We start from the raw sequence: 22,226 nt of genomic DNA, 5'->3' as shown, positions 1-22,226 counted from the left end.
TATATATCATAATATGATAATAACTTATTAAGAAATTATAATAGATAAATAATTGCAGCACAGCATTGATCATTTAATAGCTTTTTTGCTGTTCTGAAAAAAACTTGAAATATTTAATAACATTTTAAAGTCCCTCTTGTTGTTTAGCTAATAGTGCTTACAATACGTATATATATTCTAGTACAGTCTACACTGTATAAGTTCAAATATGTTACAACAAGTGATTCCAAATGTTTGAACCCTAGAGTACATTGCAGCTGAGTTTTTGCCGTTTATAATAACTTCAAAGCCACAAATCAATATTGTTGTGGGACACCAGTGCAGGAATAATGGTATACTAATATAGTTGATAGTTTGCCCGGCACTAGTTATATAAGAATCAATGTTCAGAGCCAAATGAAAACATCAGCAGCAGCAGCATCTCTGTAGACACAGCAAGGACATAAAATATTGCTGTATATAGGTCTTCACTGGAAGGTATTTCTGGCTTTGTCAAATAGGCCTGCACTTCCCCATGTGCTTTTCTTGTCACAGCCCTCCAAATGAAAGCCTTAAAAAAAAAGAAACGAAAGAGATGACAGGAGCGGCAGCAGCGTGGAGAGTGCTGGTGTGTCATCCTCAGCTTCTTCACCCATCTGTTAGTCTCGGTCTCTCACTGAGTCTTTGTGCCTCACTCCGCCCATCCAGTCTGCTTTGTAAACGTTCTTCGATCTGCTAGGCCGTGATTGGCATGTGAGGGAGATGGACGCTTGCGCGTATGCATTTCTTTCCGAATGATTTTGAACCAGCTATTGGACTTATTTTGCTTAATCACCTCTCTGAGATTTTTTCTCCTTAGCTGTCTTTTCATTCTCACTTTCTCTCTCTCTCGTTTTCTCTGTGCTCATGGATGCGTGTGTGCTGAATGTCGGTTCTAATCATGAACCTGTCGTGTCAGCGCCTGCATTCAAGCTCAGTCAAACACCGGTGAGAAAGAAAAGGTAGAAGAGAAAGGAAAAACCACTCTGCGCTTCTCTACTACCTCAACCACCCCATTAAAACGCATTGCACTGTCGCAAAGTGAAGTGCCCGTCAGGGCCTTATTGGCAGTTCCTTGCGGTCTCCTTTCTGCGTTCTCTCTCAGGACAGATACGGAGTTGGCAGGGCACCCGGCGGAGATTGCAGCTTACGCGATCTGCGTTGTCCAGTGAATTAACCCTTAGACGTCTAAAGTCGTTATTGTCGTTTTGCTATACTATCATTGTAATGGAATTACATAACTGTATAAACCCAATTCCAAAAAAATGGGAAGGGGCAACTTTTCACATGTAAACAGGTGAATATATAGGTGGTACTATCATGAATAGGTATAAAAGGGGCATTCATGAAAGGCTCAGTCATCACTTTTTGAAAAGCTCACACTTTGTAAGTAGTCCAGCCATTTAAGAACATTTCTTAGCACATGATTGCAAGGAATTAAGGGATTTCACAATCTACTGTTTATAATGTTACTAAAAGATTTAAAAAATCTGGAGAAATCTCTGTGCGTGAAGGCCAAGGTCAAAAATCAACGCTGAAAGCTTGTGACCTTCGATCCCACAGACATTACATTAAAACTGACATGTTTCTTAATTAATATAACCACATAGGCAGACAATTGCAGAGTTAAGCAGAGTGAAGTCTGTGCTATGCAAAATGAATGCCACATTTCAACAACATCTAGAAGCACTGTCTACTTTTCATCTGAGACGGAGGCACACTATAAGTACTGACACAATAAGCCCCTCTTGCTTTTTTTGGAACATGTTGCAGGCATTAAGTTAGATAAATCAATTAATGCTAGTTGAAGCATTAAAAATCTTGTATTTGCACTGTTTTCATTGCAATACATGTCTGAAGGTATTTGCAAGTCTTTGCTGCTCTGTTATTTCATTTTATCTGCTGTCCCAACTTTTTTGGAATTGGGTTTGTACAACAGTTAGTTTCAATGGTGGAATCAGATTGGTTGATAAGCATCCTGTTACAAATAGTAGCATCTTTTTTCACAATAGCTTTATAATTTCTGGTGTCCTCCAGTTGCTACGTAACAGCTCGCTTTACACTGCAATGGACACATTGGATAATTTCTATAAAAGCTGTGCTGAACCTGATATTGCAGCAGTTTTATGGCTCGATCTGTAATGCAAAAGGTTATTATTTTTTGGAGGAATTAACAATATTAACGCACATTTAAAAAAAGTCTTGGGGCTTCTTTGCCTTACTTTTTTAATGTATTCTCCAGAGCTGTTGTATAAAAGCAATATGTAACGGCACAGAATGAGTCAGACGCTCACGGTAAAAATGATCAAGAGAGGCTTTACTGATGGAAACGTAAAACAGGCTTGTAGTCACAAAGCAGGCGTGGGTCAAAACCAGAAAACACAACCAGATGTAAAGCATAACAATCAGCAAACAATCCAAAGGGCGAGGCAAAGGGGCAAATTCCAGAAGACAGTCCAAAAGGTCAAAAAACGGTGAGATAACAAAAGGCAGACAATCCAAAAGGGTGAGGCAAAAAGACAGAGTCGGGAAAAACAGGCAAAATGGTCATAAACAGAAAAGCTGATATACAATGGAACACTCAGTAGGTCGATAACGATACAATACTTCGCAACATGTCTGTGCTAAAGCCCGGGCTTATAAGCTAAACTAAAGATATCACATGACCTATGAAAACAGGTGAACCCAATTAGTATTCGAGAGAGTGAGAGCGCTGAGTGGAGCGTGAAGGCAGGTGAGAGGTCACAGGAGTCATGTCTCCCTGAGGATTCTGGGAGATGGAGTCCAAGTGAGCGTCAGAGCCTGAGGGATGCGTGAGACCATGGAATACTCAGGGTCATATTGCAAATAATAATATGGCTATGATTTGGTCGCAGGCACTTCATGTCATATTTTATTGCTTAATTACACAATTAGTTACATATTTTGTAACATAATGAATCAAGTTTACATTTCATTTACATTTTATTTCGCTGTTCCATTCTAAACCTCTAGACTTTTTTTCCAGTTGTTTTTTAAAAAAAGAGCAAACCATTTTTTTTCCTGACAAACACAACTATACCTTCTACAATAACTTCAAATTTAAATCATGATAAATCATCTGCTGTGCTGTTTACATAACAGAAATGGGGTATCATTTTAAAGTCCTTGCTTTTCAAACTAAATTTCTCAGCTTGTTTCAATGAGCTACAATTCACAAATTATTAACATAAAATTACACCATGCTTTTGTTATCATCAGTGATAACTGCCACTTAAGGGTTAAAAAACATTTTACACATGCAATGCAGAGGAAAGGAATTACGTATGATATGGACCATAGAGTGTGTGTTAACTGAGGAATAGCACCACAAATTAAACTATAGAGCCAATCCAGTATGATCCACGAATAATTAATATGCTGCTTGTAATATGTAACGGAATTATTGGAAGGGGGTTTTTGCAACTGCTTATTTTGGTTTATGTGTATGTGTGCATTTGTATGTATGCCTGCACGCTTCTATGTAATAACTGCACTGTTATTATGAAGAATTAGTTTGAGGAGCCAGCATAAACATGGCCCTCTGAGGCTGATAGAAGCTTCCTTTCTGTCCAGTTGCGGTCCTTTCTTTTCTATGCTGAAAATCCACCTGCTTCACTGTTTGATATTCCTCCATGCTGCATTAGTATAGATGGACTGTAGAAGGAGGATTTAATGGCTGCAAAGGTTTTTTTTGTTCACTATAATTCAGAACTTATATAACCAGCTTACGTATAAAAAATGTACATCTCCTTATCTATTCCAGCACATTTGGGTGTTTCCTTTGGAGAGAATGCACAATATCACACAATAGCTTTGCACAAGCTTATTTCTTGATGTAGCACTATGCAGCTGACTTTTCAATATAAAACGGGTTGCCAAAGTGCAATAAATCCTGATTTTGTTGCACAGCACCTGAATAGCCAATACTGGCTTATTTTACAAGCAGCCTAATCTTCTCCCACGTGTACAAAGGGAGAAACTAATAAGCCAATTCCCAACCAGGGGTCTCTAGAGTTATTACACGCAACTGTCTGTGGAGGATGGCTAGATAAAGAAGCCACAGCAAATAAAGGAAAATTAAGTTTACCAACTCACCAAGCCGAAGAAATAAAGCAAACTTTTTTCCGTTCCCACAGCAGGAGGGAGAAGTAGAGGTGGTTGGTAGTCTGCTCAGGTCGCTCCTTACGAACCAATCAGCAGTTTAAAGCAATAAAGTGAGTTGTGAAATGGGCTGTCCGGTTAATTAGGACTCTAGATGGGTTTGAGTTATGAGCTTTGGGAGCTATATGAGTAAAGTCATTAAGAAAACCTGGGATAGCTGGACAGATCTCTTAACCATATGGAATAGACCAAATCTTCCCTGGAGCGGCAGAGAGGCTGCAGTTTGCTTCATAGTTCTTGTAAATAAATGCTAATTTTTTCCCCTCATTAAGGGCTGGCAGAATGGGTATTAAAATAAGTAAATGGAGCGTTTTGTGCATGCATGTCAATCAAAGGCAGCAGCAGCATCTGCTGTGAGAGCGTTTGCATGTTTGCAGTGCGAGACATGCTAAAGATGAGCTGTGCACTTGGAAGGCAATTTGCATTGCGCACACCTCTCATCTCCCCACCTTTTGTTTGCCCTAACACTGACTGACAGTTCTCTGTGCACAAATTAAATTATATTACTTTACAATAGATTTTTTTTGAAGGATGAAAGCACTGATAAGCCCTTTTTTGCAGACAACTGCAACTGCCGCTGTTGTGGTGTGTTTCTGGTTTTGTTTGTTTTGACATCTTAACATTAACGTTCTTAACACCTCCTTCTCTCTGTTTCTCTCTTTCAATCTCAGGCAGTGTCACATTGCCTCTGAAAGGAAGCCATGTCGCGTCACCACCACCGGTTTGAGCGGGACTACCGTGGACCGTGGGACCGCCGGGATCGTCCCGCCGCCGTCCACAACGGAGTGGCCAACAGCACCTGCTCCCCCGCTGCCCCGCCCTTAGCCAACGGCAACAACCGCCCCGGGCTCCTCCCACTGCCGGTCATCCCCTCCCTCCTGCCCAGCCCTGTCACTATTGCCGTAACGACAAGCAGCACTGATCTGGGTGTGAAACGAGCTTCAGCGGCTTCAGTGGCAGCGCCTGCTGTGAAGGTAAGCTACAGAGACTGAAAGAGAGTGAGAGAGAGAGAGAGAGAGAGAGAGAGAGAGAGAGAGAGAGACGCCAGATCGCTTCCTTTCCCTTCTCTCTCCTCTCCCTGCCAAATCGCTTCAGTCTCTCCTCACTTTCCCTCCTCCTTGCTAATTTTGTCTGTCATTATGTAAATGAGAAACTCAGAGCGATGGGCTGAATTAAGTCCAAGCCCAGGGTTTTTCAACTCAAAGCAGGTGTCTGCCTTTTGAGCGGAGCAGAGTGACAATCAGGAAAATTAGTTCTTTATGAAAACACATTAGCTGTAACTTCACTGTTCACACATTTCGATCAAATTATCTTGTTTTGCTTAGTTTTTCTTTTCACTTGGGATGTGAGCATTAGGTTATAAGACACACTGCATGTAACTCGGACCGCTCTCAGACAATGCCATGATTGACGTGATCTTTGTTGGTTCTCGATTACAGTAGAGATACTCTGTAAGTACTATTCAGCTGATGACAGACTTATACATTATTCACTGATGGTGGCACCCAACCATGCTTGGTGTGCTAAACCATATTGTTCATATGTTTTGCTGAATTCACTCAATTTCCCATATGTGTTCTACTACACTGCATGACAAACTGTTATCAGTAAAAATGGCCAGAAGTATGGATAAAATTCAGACTGCTGCTGTTTTTAGCTTTGCAGTATACTTTTGTCCATTTTTATACATAACTATGGATCCCTGCTGGTGACGTCCCGTATAAGTAATGCGTGGCTACGCTGTGTTAACACGTAGGAATGAGATCCTAATTCGTGGCCATTAGTAAGGTGTAGGAACGGGATCATGCCTTACTGCTTGGTGGCCACGCATTAGAATCTCGTTCCCATGCCTTACTAAGTCGTGACCACAACTTAATTATCTTGTTCCCATGCCTTACTAAGTAGTGGCCACGTATTATTTTTATTTATACAGGATGTCACCAGTGGGGCTCTGTAGATAACAGTATGCTATACAGGTGGCGAACCATGGCTATCGGTGCTAGGCCTTCAGTTCAGACCATAAATGTCAAAAATACCTCTAAAAAAAAACACCTCTATGGCAGTTTAAGTTTCTGCACCAAAATGGGATTGTAGCAGTATGTTAGCACAAAGCTAATAGCCATTCAGATTAACATTTTCATTTAGATTAAGCTTAGACAAATATAGTGATTTGAAGCTTGAAAAAGATGTTCCATGTTTTTTTTGAAACTTGTAACAGCCATTAACATATATTTTACCTTGTTGCACTTTCACAGTGGCTCATTCGGTAAATAACCCTCGTACAGAGCTGCCTCTGTTTTCCATTTCTAACTGACTAAAGTTAGAGTTGACAAAGATTATCTGTAAGGAAAAGCAAGATAGCGCATGCCTCTCCAGGTCAATTGGACAAAGAAGTGGTACAGTTACTGCCTGCTTAAATCTTGCATCATCCACTTTACCCCTCTGCCATCTTGTGGGGCAACAACAGCAGCCTGTGCAGAAAGACCCAGCAGCTGGCTGAACAGACTCAAAACAAACCTGTTTAGGCTCAAAATAGTCACAAGACCCGAGCAGCCACAAAAAAGACGGCAAGTCCATTGTTATTATGAAGTATTTCTAGCTGGTGTAACCACGACTCAGGTTTCTGTTGTCTGCATAAAGGAGGAATGAGTTCCCCCTCCCTCTCACCATAATCAATTTGATTGTGATCCTGGAATTTTACATGCCAGCTCTTGCTTTATGAATTCTCTCTGCTGAAACCTGCTGGTCAGGCTACCACTCGTCCTAAGTTTTACTGTAATCCTTCTCTGCAGGTCTAGAAGGCCCTGAGGGTTTTCTCAATGTGCTATACAGTGTTAGAAACCATAAAAGAAAATGTTTTTGAGATAAAAACTCAACACTGCAGAATGAAAGAAGCACACCTCAGACTCCAAATGTGTCCTGGCTGAATAACTACACTGAGACGTAAGGGGAAAACTGTCTAAATCTGAATTTTGTCCAAATTATCCCTTGAACCGCAGCCATTGTGCTTGGTGGCTACTGTGCATCTGAGACGGTGGTTTCCAAGGTGATTTGTGATGAAAAAACACCTCTGAGGTAGTTGTAGAAATATGACTATTATCCTGGCTCTGTCACATTTTGCTTGGTGGTGTCTCCTAACATTCAAGCTTGCCAAGACTTTCTGCTCTGAGCTCAGGCATCTACTTCAGGGAGGAATCCCAACAACCACAGCATCTGTAGCCTTGACCGCTGTCAGCTTTGCCTCCCACAAAGTCCAGTTGGTCTGTTTGGTATCAGCCGTGTGCATTGTTCAGTTCTTAAAGAGCCTGGGTATCAAACGGTTTGCTTTAACGTGATGCAGATTGTGTAAAGAAGCTATTGTCATCTGACACTGTCAGTAGGGGACTTACCTCTGCGCTCCTCATTGTCTTTGACGGTTCTCTGTGATGTGTACATTAGAGGAGGACGTGGAGAAATGCAGCTATCTTGGGTTTTTGCTTTGTTGTTTTTTTTCTACCTTAATTACTGGGTAGAAGAGATCTGTCAGCATCAGAACAAGACTGACACTCAAGGGAAGGCCACCCTCCCTGTCATCTGCTATCAAAGTCTCTCTGTAGTTCTGTCCATAGGCTGGGCGAAGATATGAGGGATGCTCCTCCTTTAGGAGAGAGAGAAAGAGAGAGAGAGAGAGGGAGAGAGTTTTGAAGAACTGTTTATATAAAGACTTGACAGAGTCATTGATCTACTTTTGGGGAAAAGTCTTATCCACCTCTTGAACATAGCACTGCTGTCTAATAAGATGAAGCATTCTAATTAGAAAGCAGTGCTGTAATCAAGAGGTGACTATGGAGTAGATGTCTTTGTGCGTGTGAGTAATATGCAAAAACTCCTCTTGAATTTGTGTTAAAGTTATCGTTTTTTTGAAAGGAAAGAGTTGTGTAATGTAATATGCAAACATTGTTAAAGTTGAAAACGTAGTCCATACAGTCCCTATTTAGAAACTAAGTTGAAGAATTAGCCTGTTTTGAACTTATTATTTCTGTGATGTCACAAAAAACTTCATGTTAACACAAATAGCTGTATACAAAAGTTTGATTACCCCTGGTAAATGGGGAACAGAATGGAACAGACTTAAATATGGCATTGTTCTGGAAATTTTAGCACACAGTTTTTGTTTATTTGCTGAGTTTAATGTATTGAAGAAATATAAAATAAAATAAAAAAAAACATTACAAAAAAAAAGTTTTGCACGAACTATATTTTGTTTTTTTTGTTTTTTTTTTATTCCAGTATGTTAACTTCAGCAAATAAACAGTAATCATGCATTAAAATCTGCAAAAGTGTGTTCTCTTATTTTCACTTCAGAAAAACTCAACAAAACATCATTTGACTAGGGTTGCCCAAACGTTTGCATATAACTGTATATCAGCCTGTTCAGACTACAGCAGTTTAGCCCCTCCCATTGTAAAGTTTAGCCCCAACCCAAGCTGTAAAGAGTATTTCTGCCTGGACTGCTTTTTAAATCAGCTACAAAACAGGGCAGCCAATCAGAAGAGCTCATTTACATCTATCAGTTTTGAAGGCCCAGTAATAAAAACAACCTGTGTAAATCTAAGAGAGGTTGGAAAATGGTCATGTAAAAATGAATTATGACTGATGAGCTTGTTAAAGCTGTTGGTGAGCTGAAGCGAGTGACTGCGAGGGCGTTGTGTGAGGTTGTGACTGGCTCTCCATTGTGATCAGTAAAGATGGCTGGTGTAATGACCGCAGGAGGCCCATCTGCTTTCGCTGTCTGTTGTGACAAACGAGTGCTACTCAAAATCAACAAACAATTCCAAATTTAACCAGAGGTGTGGCCACTGATTTACTCGTCCCAGGTTGTTGTTCATTTATATTTATGACGTGTTGATTTCTGTCCGCAAGCGCATAGCAATTAATCTAGCAGCAGCCGGGAGTGTTAATTTAGTAATTGTTGATGTGTAGTGGATATCATGGACATTTATATGGAGTTGACCCCCTCTTTTGTAACTATAAAAGCCTCCGTTGTTTTGAGAAGGCTTTCCACAAGAGATTGGGGTGTGTCTATGGGAATTTCTGGCCATTCAGTGAAAAAAGTGTTTGAGGCATTCATGTTGACAAGAAGGCCTAGCTTGCAGTCAGTGTTCCAGTTCATCCCAAAGGTGTTCAGAGGGGTAGAGGTCAGGGCTCTGCGAAGACCGCTGGAGGTCTTCCTTACCAAACTCGTCAAACCATGTTTTATGGATTGTACTTTGTGCACAGGGGCTCAGTCATGCTGGAACAGGAAAGGGCCTCCTCTAAGCTATACTGTGCATTCTGGTAGGTAGTGTTCTCCTGGCAGAACCAGTCCAGTGGTGATGTCCAGTGGTGATGTGCTTTACACCATTCCAGTCGATGCTTGGCATTGCATGTAGTGGTATTAGGCTTGCATGCAGCTGCTTGGTCATGGAAACTCATCTCATGAAGCTCCCCATGCACCTGATAATGTTGTTTCCAAAGGCAGTTTGAACTGCAGCTAGACTTGGTGATTTTTATGAGTTTGCGCTGTCTACTGCTTTGTGGCTGAGGTGTTGTTGCTCCTAGACACTTCTATTTCACAATAGCACTTACAGTTAACCGGGACAGATCTAGCAGGGCAGAAAATTCATGAGCCGATCTGTGGCAAAGGTAGCATCCTATTACAGTGCCACGTTTAAAGTCTCTGTACTCTTCAATATGACCACTCTACTGCCAGTGTTGGCAAAGGAGATTTTCTTTGTTTCTATGTTCTTGTACACCTGTTAGCAAAAGGTGTAGCTGAAACCCCTGAACTCAATAAGTAGGAGGGTATCCACAAACTTTTGGCATGTTGTTTGCCCAGTATAAATTGGTGGGGTATGCTTTCATTTTTTGCAACTTTAGCTTCAAAGCTCCAGCATAAATCTAAAGAAGCCAACTTCAGACACCAAATATATCTAATCACCTGTTTTATTTGTATAACCCAAAAAATAAGAAGCAAATCCAGTAGAAGAAATGCCACAAAGCCAAATAGAACAGAAAAATAAATCTAATTAAAATTTAATAAATAATGAAAAAACATCTGCTGGGAAGAGGATGTATGTCTATACTGACCCCATGCACAGTGAGGAAGATGTTAGTTAGGTCTTAGGGTCAGAACATCTCCCAAAGTACCACCCAAACACCACCTGTATAACCACAAGTCTGCTGTCAAGGGCCAACAAATTGAAGCTCCTACAGTTTGCCATACGTTACTGGAACTTTCAGTGGGACTGTGTTCTGTGGTCAGATGAGAACAAAATAGAGGTTTTTGGTAACAAACACCAGAGGTGAGTTTGACATGGACGCAAAGATGCCATGCAGAAAAGTACCCCATCCCCACTGTGATGTAATGTTATGCGGCTGTGTTTGTCCAAAGGCCCTGGGCAATTTATTTAGATATATGACATCACAGACTTGATCACGTACCAGCAGAAATAATATCAAAACATGACTGCCTCAGCCAGGAAGCTTAACCTGGGCCATAGTTTGGATCTTCCAGCAAGATAGTGATCCAAAGCATGCCTCAAAATCAACATAAAAATGGTTCACCGACCACAGGATTAACATTTGGCCATGGCTACCCCAGTCCCCTGACCTGAACCCTGTAGAAAATCTGTGGGATGAGCTGAAGAAGAGAGTCTACAGGGTGGACCTCAGAATCTGAAGGATCTGGAGAGGTTCTGTATGGAGGAATGGTCTCAGATCTTTTGGCATATGTTCTCCAGTCTCATTAAGCATTATAGGAGAAGACCCAGAGCTGTTATCTTTGCAAAGGGAGGCTTGACAAAGTATTAAATGAAGGGGTGCTAAGAATTGTGGCACACATGGATTTGAGAAAAATATTTCTTTCCTGGCAATGATGAATTTATGATGATATTTCCAGTTTTTTTGGAAGTGTACTAAATATCTAAAGGATAAGTAGTAATATATATATATATATATATATATATATATATTAGTTTGTTAAGCTGGATATGATTGTCATAACATCACGTATCAGTGTTTCCAAAGATTCCATAAACAGCACAGTGACCTGTAACTTGTAATAATGCAGAATTTAGTTGATGAGTGCGGTCATATGTGTGCAGCCCTGGTGTCAGGGGATATTTCACCAACCAATTATCGTGTTCCACTAAACTCGCTGTTTTGTACACATTTTTTAGATGACAAGTGGCAAAAAAGAATCATTGTCTAATAACATTGCACTTCGCACATGCAACTGCCAAGCTCGCCAAGAGCGCGTCTGGTAAAAATTATTAAAATAGGAAGGTTTGTTGGCATCACTTTGTACTGGCTGTGTTTTAGAGATGCGCTGTGTGTTTTGGGAAGATAAGTTCACGGACAGATCAGTTTCTCCCTGAGTGTGAAACTCTTTTGGGAATTTTAGTTTTGCTAGACATTCTATTGATTCCATTAATTATGCATTTACTTCACATTTAGTAGCTATAACTGAGTTGTTTTTCCTTATTTGTTATAAAAATCTGCTGTATTTAGTTAGTAATTGGGAGAAGTTACCTATTTATATCCAAGTAGGGTGATATAAACATTTATCCTCAGGACTGTGCTTGGAGTAATTGGACATGTCTTTACATTTGTATGTGATGTTAAGAAAGTAACATTTTGCACATGCATTTGCGATAAGAATAGGACTGAGGAGGTGCGTTTTTGGACCAAAATGGGTTTGAAAATGATCTTGCACTTGATTTGGAGTGTTACACTCCTTAATGTGCCACACCACACACTTCCTCATCATTTCTGACCACCAAAATAGCAAATGAGTGTGAACGGGCTTGCATCCAACTAAGTTAGCAATATGCCAGCGTTATACAATTAGATCACACTTGCTCTGGTGTGAAAAGAGGCCTAAATCTTTTAATTTTTTGAACTCCAGTTTTAGAAACCCTTTTTATTTTCACTTGTTTTTCTTTGACTTTTCCTTTCCTCATGCATGCATTATCTTATATCTAATCTGCTGAGAAATATCTCCTGAAAAATGAATAACCTGTTGTTAATTGCTGTTTTGACTGAAAATTACATCAGTAAATGCCTCTGACTTTTGCACAGTACTGTATGTGAAAATAATTGGAAAATTATTTTGTGCCTCTTCGTTTCGTACTACGTTATTCCTCCTTCATATTGCTGAACTGTCTATATATTTTGGTGCCACTGGCAGCCTCAACTTATGAACATCTGCTGTCAGCAACACTCAGACTTCCTCTGCTGAACGGCTGTTATGTGGCTTTTTTCAGCACAGTCAAATAGTTGGACACGCTCTTTAGCTCTGATTTTGGATGGAAAATAAGAAGCTCTGCTGTTGTTTATGCAGTCACTCAATTAGCTGTTTCACACATGAATGCTATCTGACGGGAGCAGAAGAAGGTTTTCAGTTCTCATATCATTTCTTTGGACTGGTGCCAGCACTGTAACTAGTTGGAACTACAAACTCTTCTGCATGAAATTTCCTGAGATTGGTGAAATCTGCATGGCTTTGCACACCATTCCTGGAAGAACCTATCCACAGTATATAGAACTCAGGAACAAATACTCAGAAATGGGAAGTGATCCCATTCTGACTGGCTCTTGGAACAACAATACAGTAAGATATTACCAGGCACTAACAGCATGTTTCAGAGATTTTTTCAGATAAAGCATTTTACTTTTAAAAGCAGCAAAACTAGAGATACAAGCTCTTTTAGACAGGTTGTGATATGAATATTTAGGACAATATCATTCATCTCTTTTCTCCAGGAACCCAGTAGAGAACTTCTCATAAAACAATTCACAGACAGCTCTATTTCTTTTGATCATTTTGGTTACATGTGTTTTACTGTGGGTGCCTCAGCAGTTCAGCTGGTCTTCCACTGCACTGTGTGTGCATAGGTTTTTCCCCACTTTAATGCTATCAGACTACATTTCTTAAGGTTTTGACAGACTGGTTCATAATTGCTAATAGTAGAGAGAGAAAAGAGGATTTTGATGTGATTTGGAAAGGCCTTCATTTTTCCAGCATCATTTGCGATGAATAGTTTTTAATTAGCTCAGCCAGAATCCAATTTCAGTGGCATACTTATGTATTTAAAAATCATTTCAGATATGCTGTTTTCTAATTATTTAGCCATCCTTTCATCTCACGACCGTTTTAAAGGATGAGTCTGATTCAGCTCGGAGTTGATGTTAAGATCAAGATGAGTAAACTGTTCACTTTTGATGAGATCTTAGTGAAGATTTACTGAGAAAGAGCCAGAGAGCAATTCATATCAATAGCAGTGCCGTTTGAACTGTGTCCTAAACTCTTAATCTGCATCTCTAAAAGAAGCACTGGAATGAAAGATTGCTAGCAGGAAGCTTCAGAAAGAAATGAATGAATGATCAAATCAGAGCATTTTTATTGAGAGGAGGTTTGGTGAGAGTTAAAAAAGCTATATACATGCATGTTTTTTAAATCATAATACTGTTTGCTGCAAAATCTGAGGGAGCTATTTTGAAAGTGAGGTGATTAGCATTTAAGAAAAGCTTAGGTTAGGAGAAAATGCGAAGTGAATGGAGTGTGGGTTACAGTAGACTGAGTACCGAGGCCTTCTCCTGTCACGCCTGTCACCGCTTAATAATAGCACCTCTCTGTAGTAAAGATAAACTCGTACATTTTTAAAGTCCATGCTCGGCATGGAGCCCACAGGCAGAATAGCCCCTATGGAAATTACCCAACAGCTTCAAATTCCACAGAGAAACAAATAATAATTCATTCAGCCTCTTTGGTATGCACTGCACAGATCCACTGTTGGTCTTATTAAGTGGGAAGTTTCAGTTCTTCACATAGCCCCGTCTGTGGCGTTTAATGAGACACTTGCCTCTGTTTTGGTTTATATGGCTACACTGTATAATCGTTTATTTTTATTTTTTTATTTCTCATATTTTTTATACTGGAGAAAGACCGCTGAGACCAAAAGCTGTTTCATAGGTTTTTATGTTTTGATTAAGCTGTGAATCATATATGCAGGGCCAAGGATAAATAACTGACCATGTTGGTGGGGCCAGGGGCCTCTGATTGCCAGGCAGGCAGGTAGGCATGGCCTGAGGGGACTCAAAGACTGGAGACAATTTAGAAGAGCTAAAACAACCAAACACCAAAAATGTGCAGAAAACACAGCTGGGAAGCAAATAATAGATGAATGCACATTAATTGAACAGTAATAGTGTTCCTTTTGTTCAATTTTGTCAGCAAGTTAATTTCTTATAGTACAGGGTTTCTCAGCCTTTTCCACCTCAATGCCCAGCCAATCAGGGACTTGGGAAGAGGTTGATTAGCTAGGTTCTGCAGGAAAGTAGCTCTGAAACTGATATGTGTATGTGTATGTATATATATATATATATATATATATATATATATATATATATATATATATATATATATAAAACACACACACATATATATATGTATATATGTATATATATATATATATATATATATATATATATATATATATATATATATTATATATATATATATATAAAACACACACACACATATATATATATATATATATATATATATATACATATATATATATATATGTGTGTTATATATATATATCATGTCTCTGCATATGCAACATTTGTCACTGAACATCTTGTGGTCCCTGGCCCAGTGTTTGAGAAACCCTGTTCTAATAGTTCTGTTTTGTTGGTATTTTTACAGGTGCGTTATTGTCAGAGTACAGGATGGGAGGGCCTTCAAAGGCACTTGTGCCCAGCACCTCTTTAGATCATAATTCATCCCTGTATAGAGTGTAGAAGAATACCCTATAGTATGAAATAGAAACTCAAATGTGTATTGAACAAGGCTACCGTGTGATTGACGTGAAGATCCACTCCTCCATAGCAGCCCAGACCAGCTTCCCTAGACACTAGCTGGACATATTCAGTTGATTAACTAACCTTCCACTTATTCTTTTCTGAGAGTTTAACTCTGACATTGGTAAATAAATTCTGTTATCTAGGACGTGTAGGATGCTTTTGCAGTGGTTTGACAGGTCAGAAGTTACTCAGCTTGGGCTAAAAGTTCTGCTGTGGGTCAGCAGTAACTTTTGCATAACTAAGCATGAAGCTGCTAGAGCTCTGCCAGAGTTTATTTTCACAACCTGGCAAACAAAAACAAGTGCATTTGGCTTACAAGTCAAATTGCACAGTTGAGCTAATGTAACCAAACAGTGTCACAATGTTCAACTGCTTAGCAGTCGCCTGTTTTTAGCAAGCCAACAAAACCAGAGGAACTCAAGATGATACATCAAATGGAGAAGCTTGGCAGGAGGAGCTTCAGGTCCTTCCTGTCTAACCCCCTATAAATTTCCATCTCTACGTTCTGTTTCCTGTGAGGATCTCCTCATCACCTCTCTGATGCTCGGTCCTATCTCTCAGTCCTTCCTCTGTGCATCCAGTCTTCTAGACTAAAGCAGAGGCACCCAGAACCCCAGTCCAGGTTCTCAGAGTTGTCTATCTTCTTGCAGTCATATGCTGTTTTTATGCTGCAACCATATGTTCTACAAATCCACAAACAGCAATGAAAAACTGCTTAACAGTTTATTTTGAGCAAGTTAAAAATAATACAGCATATCTTAATAACATCTGTCTTGGTGACACTTTATGGTAACAGCAAAAGCTAGTTTGCTGTCAACTCCTAATGAAACCATATGGGCAACAGCAAGAGAAATAACAGGATAAGGAAGAATAAACCCTTTGGAAAGAAAAATTAACTGTATATGTACATATATATTCTTCAGATTTTGACTTGTTATGCTTGTTATTTCAAAATTATGACTAAGGCTATGTTCAGACGATGGAGTGTATTTCAGAAAAATCTGCATCTAAACCACAGGGAATCTGCCTGTGATGGCTTTTGCAGTGTGGAGGAGGAGCAGAGTGGATCTTTGTGACTGGGAAGTTCAAGACAACATCACACTTGGACAGGAACTAGCACTTTGCATGCTACTTTTTGGAGGAGAAAGATGAGGGGGGGAAACAGTCCACCAGGTTTAATTCTTTTTAATCAGCCCATGTCAGTTTTAGCAACCTTAGCAAGTGCCTTGAACAGCACAACTAAGTGACAACATCGTATTTCTACATTGAAATAAACTACTCACCAAGCTAGTGGTGAAGAGTACTCATCATCTGTTTCTCAAGGTCTTTTAGCAAACCATGGTGATAACAGTGTAGTGGATGGTACATACACTGGTGAACTAACATTTATCTTTGAGAAAATTCTTTTTTTAATCGCAAGTGTGAGCCCTACTGTTCAGCAACACATGCAAAGTAGACCATGATGAGTGGAGCCTTTCCGCTGAACTTCAACATTTTTGTAAATGTGTATAGTTTATTACAAATGTTCTTTGACGACATATATTGTCAACTTACAGCATTTAATTATTTCTAAGTTTTTAGCTAGCTAAAACTATTTAGCTAACTTGAGTGAATGAGTTGCAAGTAAGGTTCAAGGGGGAGCATTCATTTCATTTGTCATTTGACCAGGGGTGCCAAAACTTTTGCATACTACTGTATCTCATGACACACGGTGGCACAGTGGGTAGCGTTGTCGCCTCACAGCAAGAAGGGCCTGGGCATCCCTGGCTGGGCAACCAGGGTCCTTTCTGAGTTTGCATGTCCTCCCCGTGTCTGCAGAGGTTTTTTTCCGGGTGCTCTGGTTCTTCCCACAGTCTAAAGACATGCAGTCAGGCCAACTGGATACGCTAAATTGCCCTTAGGTGAGAATGTATGTGTGAATGTATATGTCTGTCTGTCTGCCCTGCGATGAACTGGTGACCTATCTAGGTCCAATGACTGCTGGGATAGGCTCCAGCACCCCCGCCATGCCCCAGAAGGATAAGCGGCTTAGAAAGTGTGTGTGTGTGTGTGTGTGTGTGTGTGTGTGTGTGTGTGTGTCTCATGACCAACAAAGGCAAAAGGAATTACTTCTATGATGAGTATGATGCTGGAGGACTGAAAAAAGACATTATTTTAAAATGAATATATAGTAAATTGATTGCTAATCATAAGAAGACACTTCATTTTTAATAAACAGATTTTGATTCAATGTTTGATAACTTTGATCCATGACTCTGTTATCATATAGTCCTAAAGACACCGGAAGGTTAAAGACATGCAGTAGCCCTGTTGCCCCCAGTTCCAACTCTTTCCTATAAATCTGTAAGATGGAGTAAATGAGGGCGGTGTCTTCGGCTCTATGGGGATTATACATCACACGATACAGATCGCTCTCGTTTCCGCCTGATATTTACCGCTCGTTTGTTTTTCTCCGGGGAGAAGAGGGAAAGGGGAAGTACGGTGACACTGGCATTTGAGACATTATTCCTCCATGTTGTCATCTCATTGCTGTCTGCCATTTAGATCCTGAGTGGAAAATAAGGAAAGCCGAGTGCATGCCAGCGGGTCCTCGCAAAGTCATGAGGATGAAATATTAACGCTGGGAGAAATCCTATTTCCACTTTTTAGCCTGATGGCCTTGAAGCTTAATTTTCTATTCAGATGTTGATTATGAAGAACCGAAAGCCATCTTGGTAGGTCAGAATCCAGAGCCCATCAGCTGTATGTCTTCTTTCATATGTTCAAGCCAATGTGTTGCTTAAAAAGCAATGAAATGATGAATTTATACTTTCCTGTGATGAACTGGTAAGCTGTCAGAGGATGGATTGCTGCCTTAAAACTTTAATCATCCATATCTCCCCAGCACTCTGATGAGTCCAGAAGCAACATCGGTCTTAAAATGAGCGATGTTTGTACTACATAAGGTAACCTTGGCTGTTAATAATAATCACCGTCTTAATTCATCTTATTAGGGCTGTCCTGAACAGCATTTACAGGCTTCCAGTACTTCTTGGTGTTTCCAAATAAGTACTCAAAAACTTGTTCTACTACCTAGAAAAAAATAATATTTACATTTTACAATGAGCTGTCATTTTATGTTCTGTTTGAATTTTTTAATAAGAATATTAGAGTTTCAGATTTGTAACAAATAGATATTTATTTTGTTCATCTTTTTTACGATAGATATCTCAAAGATGCTGAGACACAGATATGCTGTAATGTTAAGTCACATAAGGAGTCAGATGAATATGACTGGATTTCTGCTTAGTTCATGTTCCATTGCTGGTTTAGTGGTCCAAGTTCAATTCCATCTCGAGAAATAACTGTTCATAACTTAAGGGGAATCAGCTAAACCGTTGCTACCCTGCTGTCTCTGTTTGTTTCCGTCTCATAGCTCTGCCATGGATAAACAAGTAACTGAGGACACGCTTAGCTTCACCTGATTGTTGTTCAACAGTCAACACTATAGACAAACAAATTCATGTGTGTTGGCTGTGTCTTGCATATTTTATAGCTCAATTTTAAGGCCCATTGTAAAGCATTTGCCATATTCTCCTGATTTTGTTAAAAGGACATGATAAATAATCATTCTGCTGAGCACCAGTTGCTAAGTAATGCCTACTTTGGTGGTACCTTAATGACTAAAGCATTGGTGATAAGCATTACCACAACATTACGTCCAGCTAAATTTAATAGTTCAAAATAATTTAATGTTCAAAATAAATTTAATGTCATATTTGTATTGTAATATATTTATTTATTATTTTGAGTGGTCCTTTTAGTTAAAACAAACACTCAACAGACTGTGAGTAACATGTCAAAAACATAAGAGTTGAGGTAAAGGTTAGGGTTAGGATTAGGACCAGGGCTAGGTTGAGGGTTAGGTTTTGGGTAAGGTTGGGTTAAGTTTTGCATTATGGAAGTAACATATTAACAATACATCTACTTAATGTAAATAATGTATCAACAGGACATCTACAAGATATTTACTTCACTGTATTTAGATGCTTCACTACTGCTACTTCACTGATATGTCATTGATGTGTTACTGATAATCTGTTGAGTTTATTAATCATCTACAAAGCACCACTCCAAATAAAGTGTTACCAAATATATTTTTTTAAATGTTTTTTTGAAATATATTTGGGTTTCTCTGTCACTTGTTTTCCATGTTTCTGAACTGAGAAAATGTAGGACTTATCATTTTTGGACCTTTATTTAATGAGAAATCGATGAGAGAAATTTGAATACCATGCAAATGTCCAGTATAAACCAACTTTACTGTGCTGTTTTACTGCCAAAGGATACTGCTTTTTTGACTTTGATATAATGTTCAGGGTTTCTTTGCTTTACTTTTTTAAATTTTGTTTTGCAGAACTGTTGTATAAAGCAATTGAACACTCAAGGTCATTTGCTATGACTAATGGCATCATGGCTGTGATGACCTACAGCACTTGCCTTCGGCTCAGGCCTGTGACCGAATGACAGCCTTGACATTATTTGTGATACACACATGACGTTGAGTGCCCCATTGCTTCAAAAAGTCTGTTTTAGTCAAAGTTTTAGAGTTCTGGTGAGGTCTAAAGGGTTAAGAAAAGACGAAGTTTCAGAATACTAGATAAGGAACTGAACACCAACATGAAACTAATACACAAGTATCCAGATTTTTGGGTCTTAAAGGTGCAGTGTGTGAGATCTGTTAGCATAAATGGGAAATAGCAAACAAAACTATGTTTTTATTAGTGTAACTACAAATTGTTGTGTTTTCTTAGCTTAGACTGAGCCCTTAATATCTGCATGGGGAGCAGGTCCTCTTCCAATAGAGGCCGCCGTGTCACATCACCATGTTTCTACAGCAGCCCAGAACAAGCAAAGCAAACAGTGGCTCCAGAGAGTGCCTTGCGCATTTTTCCATTGAAGCTTGCATTTGGTGGTGCTCCAGCACCGGTTGGAAGAAGTAGAAAGAAGAAGAAACAGTGGTTATTCTTACACACTGCACCTTTAATTTTACTGTGTTAAGTCCTAACTTAGTTTGTCTTCACATTCGTCTAACATACAGTGTACCACTGTAGGCCTAGAGACCTAACTAATGCTTCGAGTTCAGCTTGAGTACCTTGACTCCAGTGTTGATGGACAGGCCTTGTACTGGGAGTGTGATGGCACATGGAAACACTTTCTGTTTTTTTCAGTTTTAACAAGGACCAGTGAGTGCTGTGTTTACTGTGAGTTCTGTGGCTCTGGGAGCTACAGTCCTTGGCAACATATGTAAGGAATGTGTCTTTCCCATTTAGGGCTGCTAAGGATGCTGAGTATTTGCCGAAGTTGAATGGGGACAAGATGAAGAGCGTCTCAGCCTTAAGAACAGAGACTTGTGTGTTGAGAATAAGACTGAAAACCAAAATGAGAGAGAAGACTCTCACACTTTCAGCTCTTAGATTTGGAGCTGTGAGAGGAGTTTAAGGCACATTGAACCCATTTTTCATAGATTTGTCTATTGAAAAACTACTCAAGGAAAGTAGTTTTACTTAAAGGCAATCTCTAGGCAAACTGTGTCCGGAGCTTTGTATCTTTAAGGAATTTAGTGGTCAGCGGGACTCAGAAACAGAAAACAAACAGTTTTGAGCAGAAGCAATAAAGTATAGCTGTCAGATAGCTCAAAATTATTTACCGAGGTTGTAATGCAGGATGTGTCTGTGCTATGTATGCTCTACAGCATGCGTAAAATAATACACTGAATAAAAGCATGCAAGGCATGCTGTTCATCCAAAGACATTGGGAAGTTTAGAGGTAATAAATAGATGTGCTAGTTCAAATTTGTGTTAAGCTGCATTTTACACAAAACTAGCATTATTAACTGGTAACAGATATTCATGGTATATTCATATCATGGTTACTAAACACTGCAAAATTGCTATAAATATTTTGCACATTTTGGTTTGACTACCTCTGAAATTGCTGCACATATTTTGCAATTTGCACACACATATACACACTTTCTATGCACCAGAACACTTCTTTGTCTCTAGTTTATTATTTATTGTTGGTTGTCAATTTATTGTGTTGTCTATTTATTGTTTTTTGTACTTTTTGTGAATACATACTGCCTGTTGCCTGACATTTCAACACGTCTTAGTGTGTATGCGCCAGAGAAGTAGCCCAAATGTGTTTTGTTGTAGTGTACCCACATACTGTATATATAAAATTCACATTTCTCCAGAACAGTTAAAAGATGATTGCGTTATCTGTAATAACATTTTTAACCAGTAACTGATGTGGGTAATACCTCAAAGTAATGTGTACATCAAATTAATGTATACAGTCATTAGCAAAAGTTTGGGCGCCCCTGGCCAAGTTACATGTTTTGTTGAACAACCCTAAATATCGTGTTTTTCTGACAAATTTTAATGCACATTTTCTATTTATTTTGCTATGTTTAACATGTTATAAATAAAACATAAAATAGAAAATGTACTATAACTTTTCCACATGGGACAATGTATGATTTTAAAGTATCTTAAATTCAGCAGATAAACAGTAGTTGTGCATTAAAATGCAGAAGTGTGTTCTCTGCGGATGATGTGATAACTTCTTTTCATTTCAACAAAGCATGTAATTTTACGGTGGGCATCAAAACTTTTGCACATAACTGTATATATCAATTTAACAGTTCTGTTCTGGAAATTTTGCTTCTGGTTTCCATTTGTAGCAAAATACAATTCATTTACAGTTTTCATTTTTTGTTTCAAGCCTTGGTGGTCAGCATGCTTGACCACATAACCACATTTTTTTGGTTACTACCTATTTAAGTACTTCAGTTATTAGGGACTGAAAATAGCTAATTGTGAAGGACAAAAGCACCGACGTACATAACGTTAATCCGATTAATTAGCATGTAACCGTTTAGCGCTATCCAAGTTTAAAAAGGACATGGATTTTAGGCAGTACTGATAAAGTCAGCAAGCTACTTAGTTTCAGTAAATTTCAGTACTTAAATTAAGTAATAATAAATAGACAGTTATGAAAAATGTGACGTGTATACAAAGGATATCATAAATAAGAGCTGTAGCATGGAGAATAATACTTGTTACCAGAGAAAGAGAGAGAATCAGAGAAAA

General features: G+C 39.1%; 1 protein-coding gene across 2 annotated transcripts in view; it reads left to right on the top strand.

The window, feature by feature from the left end:
* The window catches only part of LOC118815557 (kelch-like protein 29), a 251,691-nt gene that overhangs the window by 81,037 nt on the left and 148,428 nt on the right, over positions 1–22,226 (top strand). For both annotated transcript variants that reach the window (XM_036581753.1, XM_036581754.1), the window contains one exon: positions 4,872–5,174. In XM_036581753.1, the coding sequence (XP_036437646.1) occupies positions 4,902–5,174 (273 nt within the window). In that variant the 5' untranslated portion in view covers positions 4,872–4,901. The remainder of the gene's footprint in view (positions 1–4,871; positions 5,175–22,226) is intronic.

The sequence above is a fragment of the Colossoma macropomum genome, unplaced genomic scaffold, assembly GCF_904425465.1.
Source record: "Colossoma macropomum unplaced genomic scaffold, Colossoma_macropomum, whole genome shotgun sequence".
NCBI classification, from domain to species: domain Eukaryota; kingdom Metazoa; phylum Chordata; class Actinopteri; order Characiformes; family Serrasalmidae; genus Colossoma; species Colossoma macropomum.
This window is presented reverse-complemented; position numbering and strand designations above follow the sequence as displayed.